The following is a 23,755-nucleotide window of genomic DNA, read 5'->3' as shown; positions in this document are numbered from 1 at the left end:
ATATGGTGAAGTCAGTGATTTTTCTTTTACTTTTCCTCTTTATACTGTTCTGTCTTTAAAATATTTATACAGCAATTTGTCTGAAATACCCGGGGGATATTGTTTATTTGTTTTACTATAGCATGATAACTAATCCTTCCAAGATTATTGTTTAAATTCTTTTTTCTTTTCTTAAGTAGAGAATTACAGCAGGTTCAGAAATCAGATATGCTTTGCTGCACCGAGGAAATCTTGTCTGTAGGTCTTGGATATACAAATATTATTTAGCCGTGCTCTGTATGTCATCCTAGATGGTACAAAATGCAGGAGCTACACAAGTGGAGCCCTTGAGAAGGGAGTAATGCTGTTAAATAACATTCCCTGTAGGGGAATGGCTTTGGACTCCTGTTAAAGCCAGCCTTTGAAATCCTATATCAATAAAATATTGCCATGGCAGGGAAGGTCAGTTTATGAAATGAGTACAAAAACTTGTATTCTCTTTACTTTAACAGCAAGGGTAATTTCTACCAGTTGGCATAGGATTCATTTCCTGTAACAGAAAGCAGGATTTCCTAAATTTGTTTCCTGTGCATGCTGCCATTTAGAAGTCTTGAAGTATCTTTATTCAGGTATCAGTTACCGCCTTGGGGCTCTGCGAGCCAGTTGTCAGTTGTAGCCATACAGTAACTAACAGGGGAAATGAAATAGATATAATCTGATCAGAGATAAGAGGGCTGGGATTCCTGGGCAAACAGTCTTTAACCCCGACAAGGGCGGCAGCTGCCAGGACATGAAAGGGTGTGGGATCGATTGGTCTCTGCCTGCTGGCTGCCTGCCTAGGCAACCCAGAGGGGGCCCTGCAGAGCAGCTCATGGCACACAAGGATCAATTTGTCTCTTTAGAATGAAATTTATTAGTCGATACTCACTTCAGTGGTGGCTTGGGTAATTTAATTGTCGGGGAGAGCAGAGTTGGAGGGTACTGTGCTGGGCTGCTGGGGCTGCTGTGCTTTGAAATGTTCACATCTGTATCAGGCCTGTCCTGGCTGGAGCTGCAAATGCTGGCAGGGACTTCATTGGTTTCCCTCATCAGTGAGCATGGGCTCCCTTTAAGGTGTTCAAGGGATCTCAAGCCTGCTTTGAATTCTCCTTCCTCTAAGCTGTAAATACACTTTTGCATCTTGAATATTTCTCATCTTTCTGCTGTGGCTGAGAGCACCTTGAGTTTTACAGGGGGCAGAGCAAACCTGTTCTGTCTGACCTGGAGCTGGGATGTGCTCCCCAGCCCAGCCCAGTGCCCAGACATGGCAGGAGAGCTGGCAGTGCTTCTGGTGCCATGGGTGCTGGTGTCCCCTGGTGCCATGGGTGCTGGTGTCCCCTGGTGCCATGGGTGCTGATGTCCCCCATGACACCTCCGATGTGCTGCCCATCCATTTGTCCCTCTGCATGAGGCTTTGCTTTCAGAGCTGTATGGGATGGCAGGGAAGGAGGGAGGAGGTGTCTGTGCAGAGGAGATCTTTACCAGGCTGGAGCAGAGGTTTGTAGCCCAGGCATTTGGAGCTCACCAGCACAGGCAGAACAGCCAGGGCTGTTCACACACTGAACGTCATGCAGCATCATGCTGGGAATAATTCCCAATAATTATTTATTAACCAGAGCATTAGAAAGCCAAGCTCCATCTCTGCTCTGGGAGGCTGCTCTAGGACGATTATCTAACTGCACACTTTAATGCACTGAGGATGGCTTGAAGAAACTTTTGAGAAAGATAAGCTTGAAAGAGCCTTTGATTTGTCATAATCTTTGGGAGTAAGCCTGCACAAACTTGTTAATGTTAAGCCAAATATTGATTCAAAATGACTTAAAGGTTTTTCAAGGCAAAGCCAACTCAATTACTTTTTTTTTTTTAATCTGACAATTTAAGACTACTTTATGAAAGGAAAAGTTTGGTTTAGGGTTCTCTTTTAAGCTTTTGGATGAAAAGGAGCCGAGTTCACAAAAGCTTCTTCAGTTAGTCCCAAATGTATCAATTCATTAATAAAATCTCAACGCAGTGCAAGTATTTACAGGTTCTGATTTAATTTGTATCTCTGGTATGGGATTTTCCAAAATCAATTCCATTTTTAACTGAGGTATTTGTGGTCGCTTGTGGCAGTAGAGGCAGAACCTGAAAGGCAGAAGGGATAATTAACCTTCAAGTCGACAGCAACCATGTGCCCAGCACTCTTGTGCCTTTGAAAATGTCACTGTAAAACACTTCCAGTATTTCATGTCTGTTTAGGGAAAGTATCCCTTGATCCTTTCTGGGGGCCAGTGATAGATGGGCTCGTGTCAGCTGCTGCTCCATCTGTTACTGCCCAGACAGCTTCTGGAGCTAAATCTCAGCAAGCTCGGGCTGAGATGGATGTGTCAGCTGAGCTGGGCACTCTGGGGGAAGCAAAATAAAGGCTTTGGTTTGGGTGCAATTGAGTGAAAGCTTGCAGAGAACTCAGTTTTTTAGGTCCTGAAATAGAGGCTGCAATCAAAATGATGCCCACCTCACTTCACTTAAACCTTGAACAATCTGGGTTTTTTTGGGGGGCGTTTTTTGGTTTTTTTAATGTTTAGGGAGAAGGGTTCTCTGCTAAGAAGTGTCAGAGCCAGCCTTCAGCTGTCTTGCTGATCACTGCAAAATTGCTGAAATTTGTTGATGAGCTGTTACTGCTGAACATACAGAGAATACCACAGAGCTCATTTTGTTCGGGTTTTTTTAATATGAATTTTTAATGTGCTGCATTAGTGTCTCTGGCTTTGAAATTGTAAATCCAGGCTGAATGTGTTGTTTTGAATTCTTAATTTAATAGACAGCAAGCTGGGAAATGGCTCTTTCCAAAAGTAAGTGTTTGTAAAGGGGTTTCCCTGATGTCCCCATGGAGGTTTGGGCACCCTAGGGCTGGGTGAGGATTGCAGTGCCTGCCCCGTGCTGAGGGCTGTCCTTTGGAATGAAATAATGGAATCATTTAGATTGGAAAAGCTCTCCCAGCCCATTGTGTCCAAACTCTGCCCAGTGCCCACCTTGTGCCCAGCTCAGAGCTCTGAGTGCCACCTCCAGGAATTGGCGACACCTCCAGGGATGGGCACTCCAAACCTCCCTGGGCAGCCCCTGCCAGGGAGGCCTGAGCACCCTTTCCATGGGGAGATTCCTGGTGTCCAGTGGCATGTGGCAGTCAAAGGCAGGAGGTGACCATGGACACGTGGGCAGTGCCACAGCAGCATCAGACATGGGCTGGGCTGCCCAAAGCCTGGCAGGAAGGGAAAACTGGGGATTAAATTGGGAAAAAGCCACTGGGAAAGCCATGGAGGAGCACCTGTGTTTGTCAGTGGATGTGTTTGATAGCACTGCTAATGACTGGTGAATTAATGACTGGTGAGTTCTCTGCCGCCACCTGCTAGCCCTGCCCTCGGGAGCTGTGGCAGGAGCCCTCACCATGCCCTTCTCCTCTCAGGTGGCCCTGGTGCAGTGGACAGAGAGCGTGGGCCTGACCCTGGTGGGCAGAGACCAGTCCTCAGTGCAGCTGAGGAGCCCAGGGGGGCACATCCTCAACTTCACCATCCTGCAGATCTTCCCCTTCACCTATGAGAGCAAGCGCATGGGCATCATCGTGCGGGTAAGGGCTGCCGGTGCCGGGCACCTGGGGCCAGCCACACCTGGGGGAGCCTGGGGTCAGCCACACCTGGGGGAGCCTGGGGCCAGCCACACCTGGGGCTCACCTGGGCTGGCCTCCTGCTCTGGGGTGTCACCAGAGCCCAGTGGGACAGCCAGCCAGGGCTGGGCTATCAGCAAGGCAATCCTCTCCCTCCCTGGGCAGCACGAGGGGAAACACTTGGAAGGCTCTGGAGTAGGAACACGTGGCCAGGAGCAGGGATGGCAGGGCAAGGGAGATGAGAGGCTGAGCTGGTACAAAGTAATCACTGTGCTACATCTGGGAGTCCAGAGAGCCACAGGGTGCACTGAACAGACGCTGAGTGTTCCCACAAGCACCTTGTGCTGCAGGGGATACCTGCAGCAAGTGCAGTGTGTATGCAGTGCAGCAAGAGTAAATTCTTCAAATCAACTAGTTCTATAATGAAAATTATGGGAACACTCTGGGCAATCTTTTCATGGCCTAGAATAAAAATATTATTACTAGAAGAGGGAGGACTAAAGAACTTCCCTTCCCACTGCTTTTATTGCAAGTGTGAACTTTTGGTGAAATGCTATTTTATCAAAGGTATAAGAGGTGGACAAACCATCAAAACCAGGGTGAGCTTCATTAAATTGTGGTTTTATGCTCAACAGAAGTGAATGCCCGAAAATTTCTTATTATGAATGTAAGAGTGTTCCTTTTTCTTTCCCCTTCTTTGGTTTGAAGTTTATTCCTTTTAAATTACCTATTATTTATCTTCTCCTCCCTCTAGGAATAAAAAGGCTTCTAGTTTGTATTTCTCTGTTTGATTTTGCCATTTGTATTTTCGGCAGAAGCAGCAAAACTCCCACTTGTGGTCAGTGGGAGCAACATCAGGCCTAGATCCTGACTGTAAATACCTTTAAAGGAGCATTGGTCCCTCTCTGTGAATTGTCTTTGTTTTGTAGCCGTTCGGCGGCTCCAAGCCACTAAAATCAGCTCTGTGTGTGCCTTGTGCAGAATTAGGGTTGAGTAGCAGACCTTGACTGCCTGGGTATTACTTTGCCACATTTCTGTATATTCCAAAATCGTATCTTCAAGCAGAGTTTTAATTTCCATTTTAAAAAAAGCATTTATAAATAGATAGTTTTTAAGTAAAATTTGCTTTAATTAGACATTTATTTGTGATTGTGTAGGCACTCCATTTGGTTTGATCCACAGCTTGAAGGGTGTTCACCTTTTCAGTGCATCTCCTAAACCGTACTGCCTATTTAAAAAACAGAATGAAGCATCCAGAAGAAAAAACCCCCAGGGAGGGAGATGAAGCTGCCCCCAGCACTGCAGTGAGCAGGACCCAAAGGGAAACATTCCTGCTCACCTGCACAGGGATTGCCTGTCCTTACAAACTGCAATTTTCAGGCTCTTGAGAGAATGTGAGTATTTTGCCAGGCCTCCTGCCCAGCCTGGGGACAGTGTGAGCAGTTCCTGTGTCCAGCCCAGCAGTGCTGGCCCTGCAGGCAGCATCTCCCTGCACATCCTGTCTGCTGTGCCCCTAGGAAATGATCTCCTTCAACACAGCTTCTAGTCAATGAAGCAATAGTTAATAGTGAAAACAAGTGGCAGATGCTGCCTGCTTTGGGATATTTTTACAATATCTGAGTGTTTCCTTGCACTCAACTGTCATTTCTGTACCTGATTATTTCAGTTCTAAGAAATCCTGTTCTACCCAAGCAGCCTCGTCATCATAGTGTGCACTGACTTATCTTCCTCTTTGAAGAAGGCCTGTTTGTTTGACCACAATATTTTCCATTCTTCGTTTGCTTTGTTTTTTTCCCCTTACCCATGTGGAATGATCTTTGTTGTAGAGCAGAGATAGTGCAATTGTCATATCTGGAATTGAAAAGAAGCCTTTGAACCGTGGCCAGAGGCAGACCATGGTGGAAAAAGATGCTTCCCCAAAACAATGTAACTGGCAAATCTGTGTGCAGATTTATAGAGTGATCTTGCCATGATCTGAGAACGCACTAACCTCCTCCTGAACTCGGGCAGAGGAAATGACTAATGCTAGGAGATAGCTGATACAGTATTTATATTGGACAAAAAATCTAAACTATCTTAAGCCAGCTCTGCAGCACGGGAAGCGCAGTCTTTATTCAGCTTCCTACAGAGATGTTGTTAGACACTCTTTAATCAAATAATTTCATAGATAAACCTTTACCTTTGGCTACTGCCAGAAGTGGTGTGTTTTATTTAAACAGATTCTGGTTGTTTTGGAAGAGTGACACCCATTTTCCTCTGGGGATGTGGGATGTGTATCACTCTGTGAGGGCTGGATGTTCCAGGACATTGAAAACCACACTTGGACTCAGTTATGAGCATCTTCCTTGTGAATATCTCTGTGAGCTTGGCAAAGATATTCAGCAAAGGAGCTTCATTATCCTTGGCTGCTTCTTCATTTCCTCAGCAAAGACACTTTATTTCTTTGCAGTTTTAGTGTCCACATCAGGTGCTACGTTTTGCCAATTTTTCTTTTTTTGCTATGGATTTAAACTCTGTTTTGCCAGGGCCACAGAACCTGGGGCTTTTAACCTATCCATGTGTGAGAACCTCCACCAAATTAATTTCTGTAACGGTGGAACAGACTGACCCAAATATTAGGTGAGAGAATGAAGTGTCCACTTTGCTTTTCTTATTCCTGAAGTTCTTTGGTCCCTTCATTCACAGCTATTTATTTCAGACCTTCCTGGGCTTTTTGGTTTTGCATTTTAAGTTTGTTTTCCTCCTATCCCTGGTGGCTGTCAAGGTTTACAGAGCAGTTTGTTCCTTGCTCATAATTTTGTCTCCTTTGAGGAAATTGCCAGTGTTTCCATTAGCTTGTAATACTCAGAGCTGTGGCCTCCTTACGTATCTGCCTGCTTAGAAGGGACCTTTTAATTTGTAGTAATGTAAATATGCTTTGCTTGCAGCCTATAAACTCCTTGTATCAGATAAGGCAGGCAGCAGTCTAAGCTTTCTGTGGCAAGCACGAGCTTTAATTATGCATATTCCATGTGGTGTAACAGAGCAGGTAAATCAGAGTGATTTTCACTCTGCTAAGCTTTGTGCATCTGTCCTGTTGTTCAGGTAAGCAGGGAGTCAGGTTTCAAGGTGAGGGCTTGAGGTTATTCTGGAGGCACAGGCACTCAGGGTTGTCTGGGGAGGGTCTGTCTTTGTGGAGATGCTGGTTAAAAGCTGATCCCCCTTGTCTAAAGCAGGAATTCCTGCTGGGAGGAGCTGGGTGGGCATCTCCTGGCCCCAGAGCAGGAGCTGAGCTGGTCGCCCTTCCCTGCCCCGAGCAGACAGCTCTGTGCCTGCTGTGCTGAGAATTCCTGGCTCACTTTGCCCCCCAGCTGTGTGAGTGCTGTGTTGTGTCTGCAGGATGAATCCACAGGAGAGATCACGTTCTACATGAAGGGGGCAGACGTGGTGATGGCTGGCATCGTGCAGTACAACGACTGGCTGGAGGAGGAGGTACGGGGGGCTGCTCTTCTCTTCTCTGCTCCAGGCCACTGCAGCAGGGCTCAAATGTCCAACTCCCTGCTGAAATGGCTGCAAGACAGAAGGTTCTGATCCTGGCAGTTCCTGGGATGAGTCCTCAGCCAGATACACCCACAGGAACAAGGGTGTCAGTGGCGAGTTCAGCATAGTTAATGTGGAATAAGTCCTGGGAATAAAATGGGTTTGGCTCAAAACTGACTGACACCCACCAGATTTGTCCTGGGCTTGATTCTGTGTTTGGATCTGTTTTAACCTGAAGGATCTGATTTCAAAACTACATTTGGCAGCTTTGTGCTGGGGTGTGTTTGTCAGGTTAGCAGTAATGGTGGCACAGAGTTCATGGAATCCCAGAATGGGTTGGGTTGGGTTGGGTTGGGAGAGACCTTGAATCTCATCCCATTGCACCCCTTGCCATGGGCAGGGACACCTTCCACTATCCCAGGCTGCTGCAAGCCCTGTCCACCTGGCTGGGACACTTCCAGGGATCCAGGGGCATCCTCAAAAGGTAGCTTCACTTACTGATTCTCCAGCGTTCAGAGAAATAATAATAACTTGGGCTTATTTTAAAGAGTTGGTTGCCAAAGATGTGAAGTCTACAAATCACAGACTTGTCCCTTTTTACTTAGACATAGAGAAAATCTAATCAGTGGGGTTGATTTTGCCCCCTTGGTGTAGTAGTGAGGGCATTTTTCTTCCTGACCACTGGGCTAGGTCACAAACCACTGTAGCTCCCTTCTTTCCTCTCGAGTTTATCATGCACTTTATCAGATATTGCAGACTCACTGGGGTTGCTCAAATGGGATGGTTATTTTCTTAACCTGCTATCTTACACTGCCATCTCCACTCTGCTGTGCATAAATCATTTCAGTGCAGTTTATGGTTTACAATGTGATCCTTCTTTGCAGTGTGGTAACATGGCTCGGGAAGGCCTCAGGGTTCTTGTCGTGGCCAAGAAGTCTCTGACAGAAGAGCAGTACCAAGACTTTGAAGTAAGTTTTTATTTTAAACAGTCACTGGAGTGATTCTCACAAAACTCTTGTGATAATGCTGCCTCTCACCTCCCAACTCTCTGCTAGAATTGTTGTTCTGAAATATCTTGGTATTCTTTTTATCAAAGTTGCTTTTCAAGTGATAGGTATGAAGTGTTTATCCCGGGAAGACCCTCCCAAGCAGTTCCTGAATCCTGAATAACCAGAATATAACCCAGGCAACTCTGTCCCCAGGCACGCTACGTCCAGGCCAAGCTGAGCGTCCACGACCGCTCCCTGAAGGTGGCCACGGTCATCGAGAGCCTGGAGATGGAGATGGAGCTGCTGTGTCTCACTGGGGTGGAGGACCAGCTGCAGACGGACGTCAGGCCCACGCTGGAGACGCTGAGGAACGCTGGCATTAAGGTCTGCCTGGCCCAGGGCTGCTCCAGCAGGGGCACTGAGACCCTCTGGAGTGCATGGCACTGTCCCACGGGCAGTGCATTACATGTTGGGGGGCCCTGTGAGGGTTTTAAACATCGCTGTGGGAACAGAACGTGCTGCAGGTGGTAAATCTTAACACATGAGTGTGGCACCTCTGGTGCTTTTCATCTCTTCCTGCACAGAAAGGAATTGGGTGGGCACAAGGAGGGTCCAACAGGAGATTTAGGGGCAGTTCTTCTTTCAGGGAGTTGCATGAAACAAGGCAGGTTTGGGCTGTGTTTGCTTTGTGCTGCATGAACCCCTGTGCTGGGTTTGGAGCTGTGGATATCCACATTTCAGTAGCCACTAGAGGGGAGTCTGAGCCAAGAGAATCAGGGACTGGAATATTTTTTTCCAGCTTTCTGGGCATCTGTGACTCCACACCTACAGCCCAGCTGTGAGGGAGCTGCTGTGGTGCCTGTGTAGGTTCTCTGAAAAATTTGTCAGGCTTGCAAAAGGGGGAAAAAAGTGGATTAAGTATTCAGATTTGGGTAAGCAAAGTAGGTGAAAGGTCCTGGTTGTGGTTTCTCTGCTTTAAATTGCAAAGTGAGCAAAAATCCAAAGCTGTGCTGTGAATGCAAAGCAGGGCTGTGTGTTGGGGGCTGAGGTAGGACAGGGAATTCAATACTTGGGATGAACTTCCAAAAGTGCTTTTTGTTTGGGGCCACCCCTGTAAACAACAGACACTTCAGCAGAGAGGTGAGACCAGGGGAATCAGAGCTCCTCAGTGATGTTGGAGTCCTGGCCCAGCACTCCAAAGAGTTTTCCTGCTTCCCCTTCTCCTCACCTTGGCTGGAGCTGGAGGTGCGGGATGTGCTGAGCACCCCTTGCACTGCAGTGTTCATCGGGGCATTGCATGTGAGGAGTAAACCCAGAGTGGAGGGGGTCTTGCAGTTCATGACTGTCTTGTTAGGGTCAAATCTCTTTCCAACCTCAGATTATTTAACAAATGAATGAGTCTTTGTGTAGGTTTTTTTGTTGATGTTTTGGGATTTTCTTAAGGTTTTTGTATTTTTCATTAAATATTCTTGGGCAGTGTCTTGAAAGAATAAAAACACCAGTGGAAAAAACCAAACTCACTGTGATATATTTACACTGGAGAAGGAATTCCCAGCCATTGCTGCTGACATTGCTTTCTAACTCCCTCCCCTCACCAGCACAAAATAAAAGGAGCAGTGTAGATTTAAAAAAAAAAATCTAAAAAAAAACCTCAAGCAAGTTAGTGTGTTCCAGACGTACACATCAGCACTGAGCTAACCCCAGTTGCATCATCCACATTTCAGGCTGGGCCGGAGGGATCTTTCTGCAGCAGGGCCCGGTTGAGAAATGGCCAGGGAGGGACACATTAACACACAAATACATTTTTTTACTTGCATTTCATGGGTTTATCAGCAGAATCTTGAAATATTGCAGGTGGGAAAAATGTTACCCAGAGTTTGTAACTTCCTCTGTGTGTCAGCCTCTGTAAGAGCTTTGCTTTCTTTCACGTGTGAGAATTTTCTTGCGTGTTTTAAAATAAGGGTTTTTAGAAGAATAATTTGTACGTGTATTTTAACAGTCCTTTTATAAGCCTGAAGGGGCAGGTGGTACTTGCAGAGGTCCTGCAGACGTGGTTGTTGAGCTTCACTTAACACATGAAATGTTTGGATTTTAGGTGTGGATGCTGACAGGGGATAAGCTGGAGACGGCCACGTGTACGGCCAAGAACGCTCATCTGGTGACACGGACACAGGACATCCATATATTCAGACTAGTGAGTAACACCCACAGGCAATGCCTCAAGGGGCCCAGGCTCTGGGACGGCAGGGCTGTGAGATCCCAACTGTTTTCCAGCAGGGTATTTTTATTCTTTTGCCCCAACTTTCTACCCTGACTTTTCATTTCTGTGACTGCTGCCCTGACTCAGTGTGCTGCCTGTCCTGGCTTTGTCACTTTTGTTCCCTATGGGGCTCTTTGCTGTTTTCTCACCCCAGTGGAGCACACCTTGCTCAGTTCCATCCTCCCCCAGGTGACAAACCGAGGAGAAGCCCACCTGGAGCTGAACGCCTTCCGCCGCAAGCACGACTGTGCCCTGGTCATCTCGGGGGACTCGCTGGAGGTACTGATGCCCCAAGTGTCAGCTTTCATATTTTCCAGATTCTGCACTGCATAGTGTGTAACTCTGAACTGCATATAAAGTGCTAGCCCGTCTATGTGCAGTTTATAGGCTAGCCTCACAGCTCAGTCACACAAAACAATCCTTTTCCAGCCCCAGAGCCAATGCAGCTTCAGGCCCAAAAAGTGTAAACAGCAGGGAATTGAGGAGAGTGATCTGGGAGGATGGGACTGCTTAACCTGGAGCTGGAATTAGACAATTAATCACAATATGGAAATGGATCAAAACTTATCAAAGTGTGAAAAGTTGTGACTCAGGGTCCATCTTGGGCAGAGCCATGGCCAGGCTCTTGTGCTACCCAAGGTGTGTCCTTTGAAGGCCTTTTAATAAATCCCTACATTATTAAAGTATTTATTGAAATAGTTTATTTAGTTTATTTATAGTTTAGTTTATTAAATCCCTGCTGCCTAGGCTCTGTTCTAGGTAGCCTCTCAAGGCATCAGTAGGGTGGGCCGGGGAAAGGCCGGTGCCCACAGAGCAGGTGTAAGCCAGTGTGTGCTGTGCGTACCCAGGTGTGCCTGAAGTACTACGAGTGCGAGTTCATGGAGCTGGCGTGCCAGTGCCCCGCCGTGGTGTGCTGCCGCTGCGCCCCCACGCAGAAGGCGCAGATCGTGCGGCTGCTGCAGGAGAGGACGGGCAAGCTCACCTGTGCCGTGGGTGAGTCGCAGCAGGGCCGGGCACACGGGAATCTCCTCTCTGAGTGAGCTCTCACTCATCTCACACCCCTGGAGATGGTTGATTTAGCGAGTGGTGGTTCTGTGGGGTCATAGAGAAAATGATCGAAATTTTGCATGTGGAAATTCAATACCAAACTCCTCATCAGCCTTTCAGGTGGCATCTTTGCAAAGCAGAGCTTGAACCTGATCAGGTGAAGTGCCACTGTTAATCTGAGCTGTGTTTCAGCATTGTAGATGTAATGGTGCCACCCGCTTTCAGCATTGGAGATGTAATGGTACCATCTGGGACTGAGATACATCAATCACTCATCTGGGAGTCCATTAAAACAAAACTTAAGAGCTTGAATTCATGACTTCTGTTTAAAATCTTGCTTTTGTTGACTGGGTTAAGTGTTATAATATTCCAGTGTGGTGCAGATGACTTTGGTGGGGTTGCAGGTTGCCCCTGTTGCTTAACTCCCAGTTTTGTTTGTGCTCTGCCCTGCAGGTGATGGAGGGAATGATGTTAGCATGATTCAGGAGGCTGACTGTGGTGTTGGAGTTGAAGGAAAGGTGAGATTACCTCATCTTTAATGAGAATTTCTGTGGCCAGTTTTCAGGCAACTCTTAAATGAATCCTCAGATATTTGTGCAAGAAAGGGAACAAGCTCCCACAAGAATCATCATCAGACCAGTAGCCCTATAATGAGAAATAATTTGTCTGTAAAGGAGACTACTGGTAAAGGGAGTTTAAGTTCATTATTTGGTTCTTGACAGAATCCCTGAATTTGTTCTCTCATGGTTAGTTTTGGGGGTTTTTGATGCTCCAGGTGCTGGAGTTATAATTACACTGATAAGATATACCCCACATGCACAATTAAAAACTGCTCACATTGTTTGCAAAACAAACTCTGGGTTGGAGCTCTGATTCCTGCACCTGGGGCTGTGTGGAGCTGCAGGACTGGATTGGCAGCAGCAGACAGACTCTCCTTGCAGCGAGCCAAAATTGTGTGAACTTTTGAGACTGAGAATTTGTTCAGCACTGACTTGATAGGAGTGTCACGTTAACATGTGTGTTGTGAATCAGAATCCAGAGCTGCTTAGAATTGGAGGCCAAGGTTCAAATGGGAATTCTCCTCATATTTTTGCTCCTTGCTTAAAACCCACAGTGGAAGGAGAAGTACTGAGGCAATGCTCTCCCTCACCTAGCATAGTGCAAATATTCCTGGAAATTCTGTCAGTGATAACTCAATAATAATAACACAATATTCTTTGTTTCCAGTGCTGAATGATCTCACTGTGCCTTTCCTTGCCCTTGTTCCCAGGAAGGGAAGCAGGCATCACTGGCAGCTGATTTCTCCATCACTCAGTTCAAGCACCTGGGCCGTTTGCTCATGGTCCATGGAAGGAACAGCTACAAGAGGTCTGCAGCCCTCAGCCAGTTTGTGATCCACAGGAGCCTCTGCATCAGCACCATGCAGGTAAAGGGGCTGCCAGAAGGGGCTTTCCAAAAGAGGTGAAGAAGCCAAATCATGAAGGAAAGGTCCTGTGTCTCATTTGCAATGCTGCTATTTCTTCTCCTGAAAATTTTCATGGGTTAGGACTTGAAATTGTTACTTTGATATGAAAGCACATGAGAAAATTCCTGGTGTTGGACAAATACCAGCAACTGCTCCAAAGGAATAGAAGGGGTTGATGTTCCATTAGTCTGTCATTATTTCAGGAGTTGGGAGAACCTACTGCAAGGATGTTCCAGTTTGAACAGTGTATTTTTAGGCTGTTACTTTTACTGCAGTATCTCAGTGCCTAAAAAACTAATTTCTTTTCCAGGCTGTTTTCTCATCAGTGTTTTACTTTGCTTCAGTTCCTCTCTACCAAGGCTTCCTCATCATTGGGTAAGAGCTCATTTTTACTGGTAATGTGGAGAACCTCTGCACAGTGAACACTTTTGGCCTGATGAACATGCAAGCCATGCACATCTCCACTCTGCTTCAGGAGCTGGGTGTGAGCCTTGCCCCCTTCAGTGCAGACACTTGCAGAAACCTTTCCAGCAGGATGGTTTGTCATGTTTGTGAAGCAGCCCATCCTCCAGGAATGTTCCCTTGGTCCCAGTAAAAGCAGAGGGACAGCTGTTCTGGGCTGGTGTCTGCACAGCAGTGAGAGGCAGTGCCAGGAAGAGAGACAACCCAACCTTAGTTCCTGCCCAAAAACTCTCTAAAACAGAGCATTGCAACTGTAATCCCAGCATGGCTTCTTATATTTTCAAGTACATAATTTAAAAACCAGCAAATTCATCTCCATTGCCTTCTGATGCAAACAGAATCACACCTGAGCTCTAGAGCAGACTTTGGATGGGCACAGGTCAATCCTTGGCTCCATAAGAACCCACGGCAATATTTGAACCAGTCACTTTTGTCTGAGTGTTCCTGATCAAAACTCACTCAAAAAGCCAATCCTGATGGCTTTTCCTTACCTGCAAAACTCTGGTGTGCTCCATTTGCTAGTTTTTATAATGTGTACATTATTGGGTACTTAAAGAATATGGTATTTCCTTTCTGGAGCCTAGCATTTGTTTGCTCATGTCTACCTGAGATAATTTACTGATTTCCTGCCTTCTTCCCAGGTACTCCACAATTTACACCATGTTTCCTGTGTTTTCTCTTGTCCTGGACAAGGATGTGAAATCTGAAGTTGCAATGTTGTACCCAGAGCTCTACAAAGATCTTCTTAAGGTGTGTGAGATTCTTGTTTGTGTGTTTTGCTTTAAGGCAAGATCCTCATCTTGATTTGAAACTGTAAATGTGTAAAGTCAAATATATTGCCAGGAGATCCAGAACTTTTTCAGGCAAAATTGTGTTAAAGTCAAATTTGAATCCACAGATAGAACCAGAATTTCTGGCAGTTGTTTATTGAATGCTGCATGAAATGCAATTTATTAAAAACGGCTGGGCAAGTAGAAGTTCCATTCTGTGGGAAATTCTGGGGATTTAATATTACCAATTTGTTCCATAATAAAGGGAAAAGAGAAATTGTTGGGGATTTGGCACTGTCCTGAGGCCAGAAAAGGGAAGAGGGGAAGGGATATGCTCATTTGATGGAGGCAGGGGCTTATCCCAGAGTTTCTGCAGTAGAAATTTGACTGCAGCATGATCTAAAGGTTTGCTTGCTGTGCCATTTTTGTAGCTTTAGCATCTATGTCAGGCCCCTCTCCTTAAACAAAGAAAACTTTATTTTATGTTTACCATAGAAATATGAGGAAGGTAGATCTTGTCTTAGGTTCCTTTTTAATTATTTTTTCTTCCTCCCTGGAAAATATTTTGAATAACTGGGGTATGCAGCCTGGGAACATCTTTCTTAGTTGGAGGAGAGGGTGGACTGAGTCTTCCCCAGCTCCTTTCCCTCAAGGATTGCTGTTAAACAGATACTCTGAGAAGCACTGCCTGTTTTTCCAGAGCCTCAATAAGTCTCCATCTGGTTTCACTTGGATGTTGTCTCTTATGTCATAAACCACTAATTCTTCAACCATCCTTAGGCCTGGTCTAAACATAGGGGGTTTTGTGCTGGTATAGCTGTGTTGGCTGGAGATGGGTTTTTAAAATCTATCTGCCTTCAATATGAGGGTGATTTGTGTGTGTCTAGAAATACAGTATTAATGTATTCACATTGATGTGCGTACACACATCTTCTATTTCATGGTGATTCAACTCCTGAGGCATCTTTGCACTGGATTAATTGTGTGTGCACTGAGGGCCAGGTTGTGCTGGGGAGCCCTGAGCTACCACAGCCCCTCCATGCATCCAGAAAAATGAGAATAAAGGGACACTACCTCAGCGTTGCTTGATTTGTTTTATTTTCTTTTATTTTTTCCAAAGCACCTACCAGTTCTTTTATTGATTTCTAAGTTGATCAATAAGTGAATTTTCATAAAAGAAAACCCCAATGGAGCTTTGTCTTTTTTTCCCCCACCCAGGGACGACCGTTGTCATACAAAACATTTTTAATCTGGGTCTTGATAAGCATTTATCAAGGTAAGAAATCAACTTCTGCTTGTGCCTTTAGATGTTGTAGTGTGTGTGGCTATCTGAGTTTTGGTATTGCAGAAGTCAAGTAAGCCATGAAATGAATTTCCCAAAGCATCCTTGCAGAGATGAATATATATTTTTTCGTCTTGGAAAATATCGGTAGTGTTACCAAAGGAAAAAATTATCTAAACCCAAATATTGGCAGTAATTGGTCAACGCTGTGATGTAGAATTCAAACCATTGTGCCTCTTCCCATCCGAGCCATCCACTGTCACTCTGTGCAAGCTCCTTGCAGTGCTGTAGTTACCCCTCTGTAAAGCAGAGCTCATTACTCTCCCTCCCCTTCTTTTGGGAGAAGTTCTCCAGTCTATGGATTTTGTAGTTTTTTGTCAACACGGAAAATGCAGCCTCTGTAGCCTTCTGTATTTTATCCAAAAATGGAAGTGCCAAGAGTTCTGGTTGCTTCACAGGTATCTGTGATTCAGGGTCACAGCCAAACTCACGTTCCTGATCATATCTCATACACTCTAATTAGGCTGCTAAAGCAATTAAGTAAATGCCTTAATTAAAATGCATTTCAACAGTGGTTGTAGTAATTTGGGTATGTATCTAAGAAGATATTTTCTTTCATTTTGTCTTTTTCTAAAATCAAGGACTCTCAAATTCAAATGGTTTCTGTAGGTATTAATCAGGGAGTTGTAGAAAATAGGTCAATAATGTGGAGCTAAAAGCTGAAGTGGCAAAATTCCCTGTTTTCTCTTTATCAACAAGAGTGAGAATAAGGGGTCAAAATAAGCAGGTAATTCTTACAGATGTAATTAATGTTGCCATCCTCAGCAGGGAGTGAATCTAGGAGTGTAAAATCTCCATTAGCTTTATTTTCTGAAATCTATCACAGGCATCCTACAAGAGGGATCAAGGGCCTGGGATGCTGAGTGACACAATGGCAAAGCCAAGGCATGGAGAGAACACTCCCAAGTGGTGGAAGGCTGCAGCCAGGGGGTGATGCATGGGGGGAAAGATTGCTCCTTGAGCTAAGAGCCCTCTCTGGTTACAGGCTTTGGTTAAAGTGACTTCACCAGTGCTGTGCTCAAGAACCAGCAAACAGCGGCCAAACAACGGGGCCAGTTGCTAGCAGAGATGAGCCCGACCAAAACTTGAGCAGCCCAAAAGTTTGGAAAGTTCACAGCTGGGTTTGAACTCTGTGGCTGGAGCTGGGTTCCCTCGCAGGTTTTCCCTTCCGGAGGCAGCCGAGTGATGGATGTTGGTGTGGATTACTCATGCTGCTCACATGAGTTATTTGTGCAGGTGGCCTGCACAGCCCTGGCCAGGCAGCATCGGAGCACAAACAATGCCTCGTTAGCAGGGCTTTAATGGGATCCTCTTAGGGGAGGTGTAAAGGGGAGAGATCTCAGCTCAGGCAGTGCAAATTGAGCCTCACTTGTATCCACTGAGCTTTTCAACACTTGGCTGCCTCTTGGCATGAGGCAGTGTGGTAGGATATAGAAGAATTTGATATCTTTTAGCTTCTGAGTAGTGACCAAGTGCTTTTGTGGGAGGATAGGTTTCATGATGTTAGAGATCTCCAGTTGCCAAAACAGCATGTATTAATTTCCTATCTCCATGTGTCTATGAACATGATAGACTGTTAGAAAACTTTGGGTACCTCTGCTGTAACTTTTCCCTGCCTTCTCATCAGTTCTGTCTCCTAAATAGTAACTGATTGGTTGTCATTACATTCATCAGGTTTCATGAAAAACAGCCTCAAGATAGGATTGTTTCAGCCTTTCCAGGACCTAACTGTGGGTTTGAGAGCTGAGCCTGGTGTTTGACTGAAATAGTTCCATTCCCTTGCAGGTAGCATCATCATGTATGGAGCTCTCCTCCTCTTTGAATCCGAATTTGTGCACATTGTTGCCATTTCCTTCACGTCCCTGATCCTCACCGAGCTGCTGATGGTGGCACTGACCATCCAGACGTGGCACTGGCTGATGATCGTGGCTGAGCTGCTCAGCCTCTCCTGCTACATCGCTTCCCTGGTCTTCTTGCACGAGTTCATTGGTGAGGTTTCACGCTCTCCTCCACTCAGTTCATGGCCTGGATGGTAACAGGACTGAGCTGAGCAGAAGGCTCTTGGTGGAGCCAACAGCAGGCACAGTGACAGTGGTGCCACAGTAAGCTCTGTGGGATTTGAAGGCATTTGGAAGATATTTTATGGTTTCTTCCCACAGCAAAATGCTAGAGAAGGTAAAGGTGGTCAGGAGGGTGTGCTGATACCCAATGAATCTCATCCATTCTTTGAGCTCCAGCACATGTCAGCTCTCTCATGTAGCAGTGACCTTTATTTCCATGTGGGAATTTGACATGAAAGGTTGAAGTCTCTGTTGTTGGATTCAAAGATTTGGTCTTTTAAAATGGGAGAAGGAGCTGCCTCCTAAAACTTACCTTACTGTATCTGTTCACTGGGACCATTCTCTTACGGGTTTGGTTGTTGGTGTTTTAGTTGCCTGAAGCAGAGCTAATTCTGTTCCCTGGCTAGAGGAAGAAGGGTGGGGAGTTCCAGATTCCCCCAGTAACTGTCGAGTTGCCAATATCAGACCCATGGGCTTGTTCAGTGTTCATTCAGGAGCCACAAGATGTCACTGCTTCTTCCATAAAGATCTTTCCTAACTGAGACAACAGGGATAACTACCCCTGGCTGGATCTGTCTCTTGCATGTGGTTATTCCAGTTCCATTTTGAACGATGCTTTAGCTCTTTTTGTAAAGGTTCTGAGATGTTTTGGGTCAGGAGCTGTGTTTGCTGGGCTCAGCCAGGCAGCAGGGGCAGCTCCCAGAGCAGGAGGACACAGTGCTTGGCAGTGCCAGGAGGATGTCCCTGCTCCAGGTGGGGTTTGGGAGGGCAGTTACCTGTGAGAGCCACATTCCTCACACCCCACTGCTCAGCACATCTCTGCATCTTCTGGGGAAGAGCAGGGCAGAGGAGTGAGGAGCCAGGTATCATATGAGCTTTGATCTTGGAGGTGGGGCAGCTTTAAGAATTGTGAAATTCTTAGAATGGCCTGGGTTGGAAGGGAGCTTAAAGATGATCTGGGTCCAACCCCGTCCCACAGGCAGAAGGAAGCAGCGGGGTATTGAGCTGCCTTTCCGCACCCCTTCCCAGAAGGATCTCCCTGTGGTTTTGACTCTGTGCTCCTTTCTCCACACAGATGTTTACTTCATTGCCACCTTGTCGTTCCTGTGGAAGGTCACTGTCATCACCCTGGTGAGCTGCCTGCCCCTCTACGTCCTCAAGTACCTGAGACGGAGGTTTTCTCCCCCCAGCTACTCGAAGCTCACGTCCTAGGGCCGCTGCTGCTGGCACACAGAGACAGGCATTGCCCAGGGCCCCGAGACACCCCAGCTGCTCCCCAATGAACAGTCCTGTCCCTCAGGGCCCCGTGGTGATCTCTGGTACCTGCTGCTGTGGTGAGGCACTTCCAGACTGCCCTGGACGGGACCCCAACACCACAAGGGACTGTTTGGAGGGTGGAGGCTCTGAGTTCATCCAGTTCTTGGCACTTTTGTTCTACTTAACTGGGGTCAAATGCATGGAACTGCGATGGCAATGGGTTTCTCTTGCATGGTTCAAAGTCTGTGGAAGCTGCTACCTGACCTTGGGATTTACATTTGACAATTTGAAGTGAATTTTTTAAGTGTCCACGCTGTCCTTGCATTGTGTTACCTTTTGTTAAGTTTATGTTATTCGTCTTTTTTGATTCAAGTAGTTACATTCTTTTTACATCTTGGAAATCCCTTAATGTAGGTGATGCACTACACTGCTGACAGCTGATTCCTGATTTATGGCATGTTGTTTCCATAATGGGGCTCCAGCCTGTCGGATCTACACACACTGGAGAATCTGAGCGTGTCTGAGATTTTCCTTCCGTTGAAATGTGGTCACCCCAGTGATTTTGGAGGTATCCAGCCATTGATAAAGACAGAAAAGTGGTAGCTCAAAATGAGAAAATTCAGTTTTGTTTAGCTTTCGTGCTTCCTGTTAGAAGGAGCAGTGACATAATAGTTTCACTCTGTATTTATTTGTGTAGGAGAAAATTATCTAAACTAAGGCAAATCCTCTTTGGAACACAACTTTGCAGTTGATCATCCTTGAAATGTGTCGACAACGTGAGAAGAGTCTCGTACTGTTCTGCAGACAATGTGGCAGACGTGTCTTGAATCCTTGGAGACTGAAAGGAGAGGTCACAGAGCTGCTACTCCTCACAGCTCCATGAAATCTGTTTCCTGTTAGTGTGAATCTTTGAGGATGAGCTGCAAGTAAGCAGAGGCACTCCTAGGTGGATGTTTTAATGACATGCTCCCTGCAGAGAGGAAGTTTTTGGAGCCTTGCACTTGCTTGGCTCTAAAAACCAAACCTGAATCACAAGAGTGGGTTCATACAAAGGCATTAGGCTGAGTGCAGAGCAAATTTATGTGTTTATCGTTCTCAAAAATTAAACTCAGTGAGTTCTGTCATTATTATAATTATTTAGTCCACATTATAATTTCATGAGGAGAGCCACACATACGTGGGCTTCTCAGTAGGACAGAGACTTACAGGGACCTTTTAGAGCTGGGTTGGTGCATCAAGCACGGATGGGCTTTTAGAGGCAGCCATCCTTGTCTGAGGCTCCTCAGTCTGTGCTAAATTAGCTGCTTGCTGTCTTCTTCCCACATCAGAGAAACCACGGGTGGAGCTGGCACTGCTTGGGACCCTTGTTCCTTGGCTGCCCAGGGGGAGAGAGCCCAGGCCTGAGCTCCTGTCCCAGAGCAGAGCCAGGGCTCCCTTCTGGCAGTTGGGCTCACAAACTCCTGTGACTTAATTAATTAATGCCGTTTTGCCAGAAAGGTCCTTAAGGCTGTCTTCATCATGAGAGGATAGTGTTGGCCATGCCGCTGCTCTGGAGTCCCCAGACAGCATTTCACAGAATCATGGAATGGTTTGGGTTGGAAGGGACCTTAAAGCCCATCCAGTGCCACCCCTGCCATGGCAGGGACACCTCCCACTGTCCCAGGGTGCTCCCAGCCCTGTCCAGCCTGGCCTTGGGCACTGCCAGGGATCCAGGGGCAGCCACAGCTGCTCTGGGAGCTTGTGCCAGGATCTCACCTCCCTCCCAGGCAGAATTTCTTCCCAATATCCCATCCAATTTGCTTTCATTAGTTTAAGTACAAGAAGCAAGAATTCCTCTTGGCCCCAGGTGGTGACTGGGCAGCCCAGTCCCCCTGGGCTCTGGTGCCCAGCCCTGCCCCTCTCCTGTGTGTTGGTAGCTCAATGTCCTGCAACAGCAACAGTGCCAAGCTACTGTGTGTAAATATTTGAGACATATAAATGGTAGAATTCACTGTTTCCTCAAGTCAATACAGTTTACACTGAGTGGACCATATTTGCAAACTATTAGCTTACACCAAGAAAGGGAGTGAACTGTGATTTCATTTGTATTTATTGAATCATAAGTTTAGTAGCAATTTAGTAGAGTTGATAGTGATCTAGAGCTGTGTTTTGGGACGTGGATTATGTTCTTTGCAGTTTGTGTTTTTGCACAAGGTAGTAAATCCAGAAGTCATTTCTGCCTGGATATATACTACATCTTTTCAAAGCAGTCAGAGACTAAAACTGCCATCTAACAAACAGCAGGAAAGAGGAACACTTCTGTTTTTCAAGTTTAGCACTTTATGTTTGCAATCCATTTCTCATAAGTTATTTAAAAATGTTTTTAAAAGCAAAATTTAATACACATGTTCCTATTTACTGTACATTAAAATAAATGGATTCTCTGCTGGAAATTTCATCTTTTCCTCTAGTATGCTCATAATTTGTACTTTTGGGGAGTGAAGCATTGTTTTATTCTTCTGTGCAGTATCTTGTTCGTGGCCTTAGTGTTCTTCCTGTTCCTTTCTGTGTGGGTTATGTGCTGTAGCAGTTCCTGTGTGACCTGTGTGCTTTGGGCTGCCCAGGTGATGCCCCTGGCTGCCGGTGCAGTCTCACCGTGCTCCTGCTGCCTGTGGCTGCCAGCACCCCGTGCTGAGCTGCTGAGGGTGAGGTTTTGTGGCACACTCCGCAGCAATTCCAGGTGTGTCACACCCTCCCTATCCCCTCACCTCTGCATTTCTCTCCTCTGCAGAGCTTGTCCTGTTCACCTCTGCAGACATTTGTTCGGCTCAGCTCGTGGGGCGGTGGAAACCCAACATTCTGTGTCCCACAGACTGTGCAGGGTCTGATCGGGGCTGTTTGAGGTGAGGGGTGCTCAGGACCGTCCCTGGTGTCCCCTTGGGGTGGGCACTGTGTGCTGGGGGCTGCAGCAGGGTGTCCTCCTGTGCTCCCAGAGCCGTCCCAGCCCAGCCCAGGACAGCCTGGGCCTCTGGAGCTGCCTGGGAGTGGTGCTGGGGGGAGCTGGGTTTGTCGGGGAGCCCCAGGCCAGGGAATCCCTGCAGCTGCTCTCTGGGGTTTCTGTGTGGGAAAGCTGCTGCAGCTCTGCTGCCCCACAGGGCCCCGGTTTGCACAGCAGAGCTCTGCCCCAGCAGGGATGTGAGCCCTGCCTTGTGCAGCTCAGTGTCCTGAGCTCTTCCTGTGCCACTGGGCTCGTCCCACACTGTCTGGGGCCCATTTCAGCACGATGGGCTCTTTATTTATTATTAGTTATTTCATAAGTGTTAAACTCTATGATTTGCATGAAATCCTGTGGTTCACAGCTTTGCCAATATGGTCCATTACTACTGCCTACGACAACTTGTGTACTTATATGCCTTTGAGAACAGTTTTCATTGTTAAAATTGTTTAAAAACTCAGTGTTAAGTTAATTTAATTTTTAATGGGGAAATGGATTCTGGTGTCAAACTGGTATTTACTGTGATGCCGATGTTTTGTACCTGTCATCCAGCTAAACAACCTGTAAATATCCTGAGTCAAGAGAAACATGAATGCCAATTATTTATTGTTCTGTGGAGTTACATGTCGCAGATGTGTAAGACCTTCAAAGGGAATGTTGTAAAACAAGGTGGAAAAAATAAATTTTATGCAACTTCTTTACTTCACCCCTGTATGGTGCACCTGGTTAGTCCTGGCATGGGCAGTCCCAGATGTGTGGGGATTGTCAGGACGCAGGGAGGTTGTACCTGTGGGTGGGAAATGCATCTCCAAGAGGTGATCAGAGCTGCTGTGTTAAATTCTTTCTAGAGCCAGCTTTGGTTTAACAGGAGTGGTCATTGCTGCTGGCAGCCCCTGCTGGGAATGAGCAGGGAATTGTCACTGAACACAGACCTGGGAAGAGCAGGGGTGCAGCAGCGTTAGGAGCAGCTGGCCGTGTTCTCATCCCTGGCACATTTGAATCCATGAGTGGCTCTGCACGAGAGCAGCCCCAGGAGCAGGACCAGGAGGAGAGGCAGGATTGAACACTGAATATTCTCCACAGGGAAAACATCAATAATTGTGAGTACAAACACACTACAGCGATTTTCTACAAAAATGTAATAGAGCCATAAACACTCCTAAAAACAAGAAAATTAAGAGTGCAATTGGATAAAGTAAATCTCTGACGTGGGAGACTGTTTGTTGGAAGCAGTGATGAGCTATCCCTGGGATCACTGGCCATCTATGGAAGTGTTTCTTTTAGATTCTATAGGACACAGATGCCCTTTTTAATGACTAACTCTTTTTGGTATAAAGTATTTAATGCAAATATTAAATAAACCATTTTTGTGATGTTTGCATACATCAAATGAATGGTCTAGGCTCCAGAAATCACAGGAACAGACTTTGCTCCCAAGTGTTACCAATTTCCCACTCTAAATGGGTTACATAAGCCCTGGCTAGTGGTTCCTTTAATTTATAGACGGTTTCTTTTTAATGGTGAAACGTGTAATTAAAAAAAGCTAGAAATAGTTTTTCTAAACTTACTCTGGAAGGGAAGGATAATTTCAGCAATTTTTTTTTTCACCCAAACATTGCATAATAGTAGAAATGTCAAAGATTTCCATGGGGTTTCATTTCATTCTTCATGTGGCTGTGGTCATGCAAGAAGTTTGAAGACAACAGGGGCTGGCAGATTTTTGGAAGATCACACATCCTGGGGTAAGTTTTCAGCCTGGGTTTACCAAAGAATGCCAGTGGCCTTGTTTTCCAAACTGGGGTTCTATTAGACACTGGTGTGTCTGGTTTTCCTTTCTCTGAGGAGAAAGAATAGGTGCTGGCTGGAACTGGGTGTCTCGCTCTGGCCCTGAGCCTCATCTGCACATGAACCATTTGGGGAGAGGAAAACCTCACTGAGCTGCTGTGTCCTCG

At 46.2% G+C, this 23,755-nt stretch overlaps 1 protein-coding gene across 2 annotated transcripts in view; it reads left to right on the top strand.

Moving 5' to 3' along the window:
- ATP9A (ATPase phospholipid transporting 9A (putative)) overlaps nt 1–22,509 on the top strand; it is a 46,042-nt gene extending 23,533 nt beyond the window's left edge. For both annotated transcript variants that reach the window (XM_059480624.1, XM_059480623.1), the window contains exons 15-28: nt 3,461–3,622; nt 7,037–7,129; nt 8,062–8,145; nt 8,380–8,550; nt 10,262–10,360; nt 10,616–10,705; nt 11,275–11,419; nt 11,927–11,991; nt 12,744–12,899; nt 13,249–13,313; nt 14,042–14,150; nt 15,389–15,446; nt 17,298–17,501; nt 18,648–22,509. In XM_059480624.1, coding sequence (XP_059336607.1) covers nt 3,461–3,622; nt 7,037–7,129; nt 8,062–8,145; nt 8,380–8,550; nt 10,262–10,360; nt 10,616–10,705; nt 11,275–11,419; nt 11,927–11,991; nt 12,744–12,899; nt 13,249–13,313; nt 14,042–14,150; nt 15,389–15,446; nt 17,298–17,501; nt 18,648–18,784 — 1,638 coding nt within the window. In that variant the 3' untranslated portion in view covers nt 18,785–22,509. The remainder of the gene's footprint in view (nt 1–3,460; nt 3,623–7,036; nt 7,130–8,061; nt 8,146–8,379; nt 8,551–10,261; nt 10,361–10,615; nt 10,706–11,274; nt 11,420–11,926; nt 11,992–12,743; nt 12,900–13,248; nt 13,314–14,041; nt 14,151–15,388; nt 15,447–17,297; nt 17,502–18,647) is intronic.
- Nucleotides 22,510–23,755: the final 1,246 nt, after the last annotated feature.

Source organism: Ammospiza nelsoni, chromosome 12 (assembly GCF_027579445.1).
Source record: "Ammospiza nelsoni isolate bAmmNel1 chromosome 12, bAmmNel1.pri, whole genome shotgun sequence".
Classification (NCBI taxonomy): domain Eukaryota; kingdom Metazoa; phylum Chordata; class Aves; order Passeriformes; family Passerellidae; genus Ammospiza; species Ammospiza nelsoni.
This window is presented reverse-complemented; position numbering and strand designations above follow the sequence as displayed.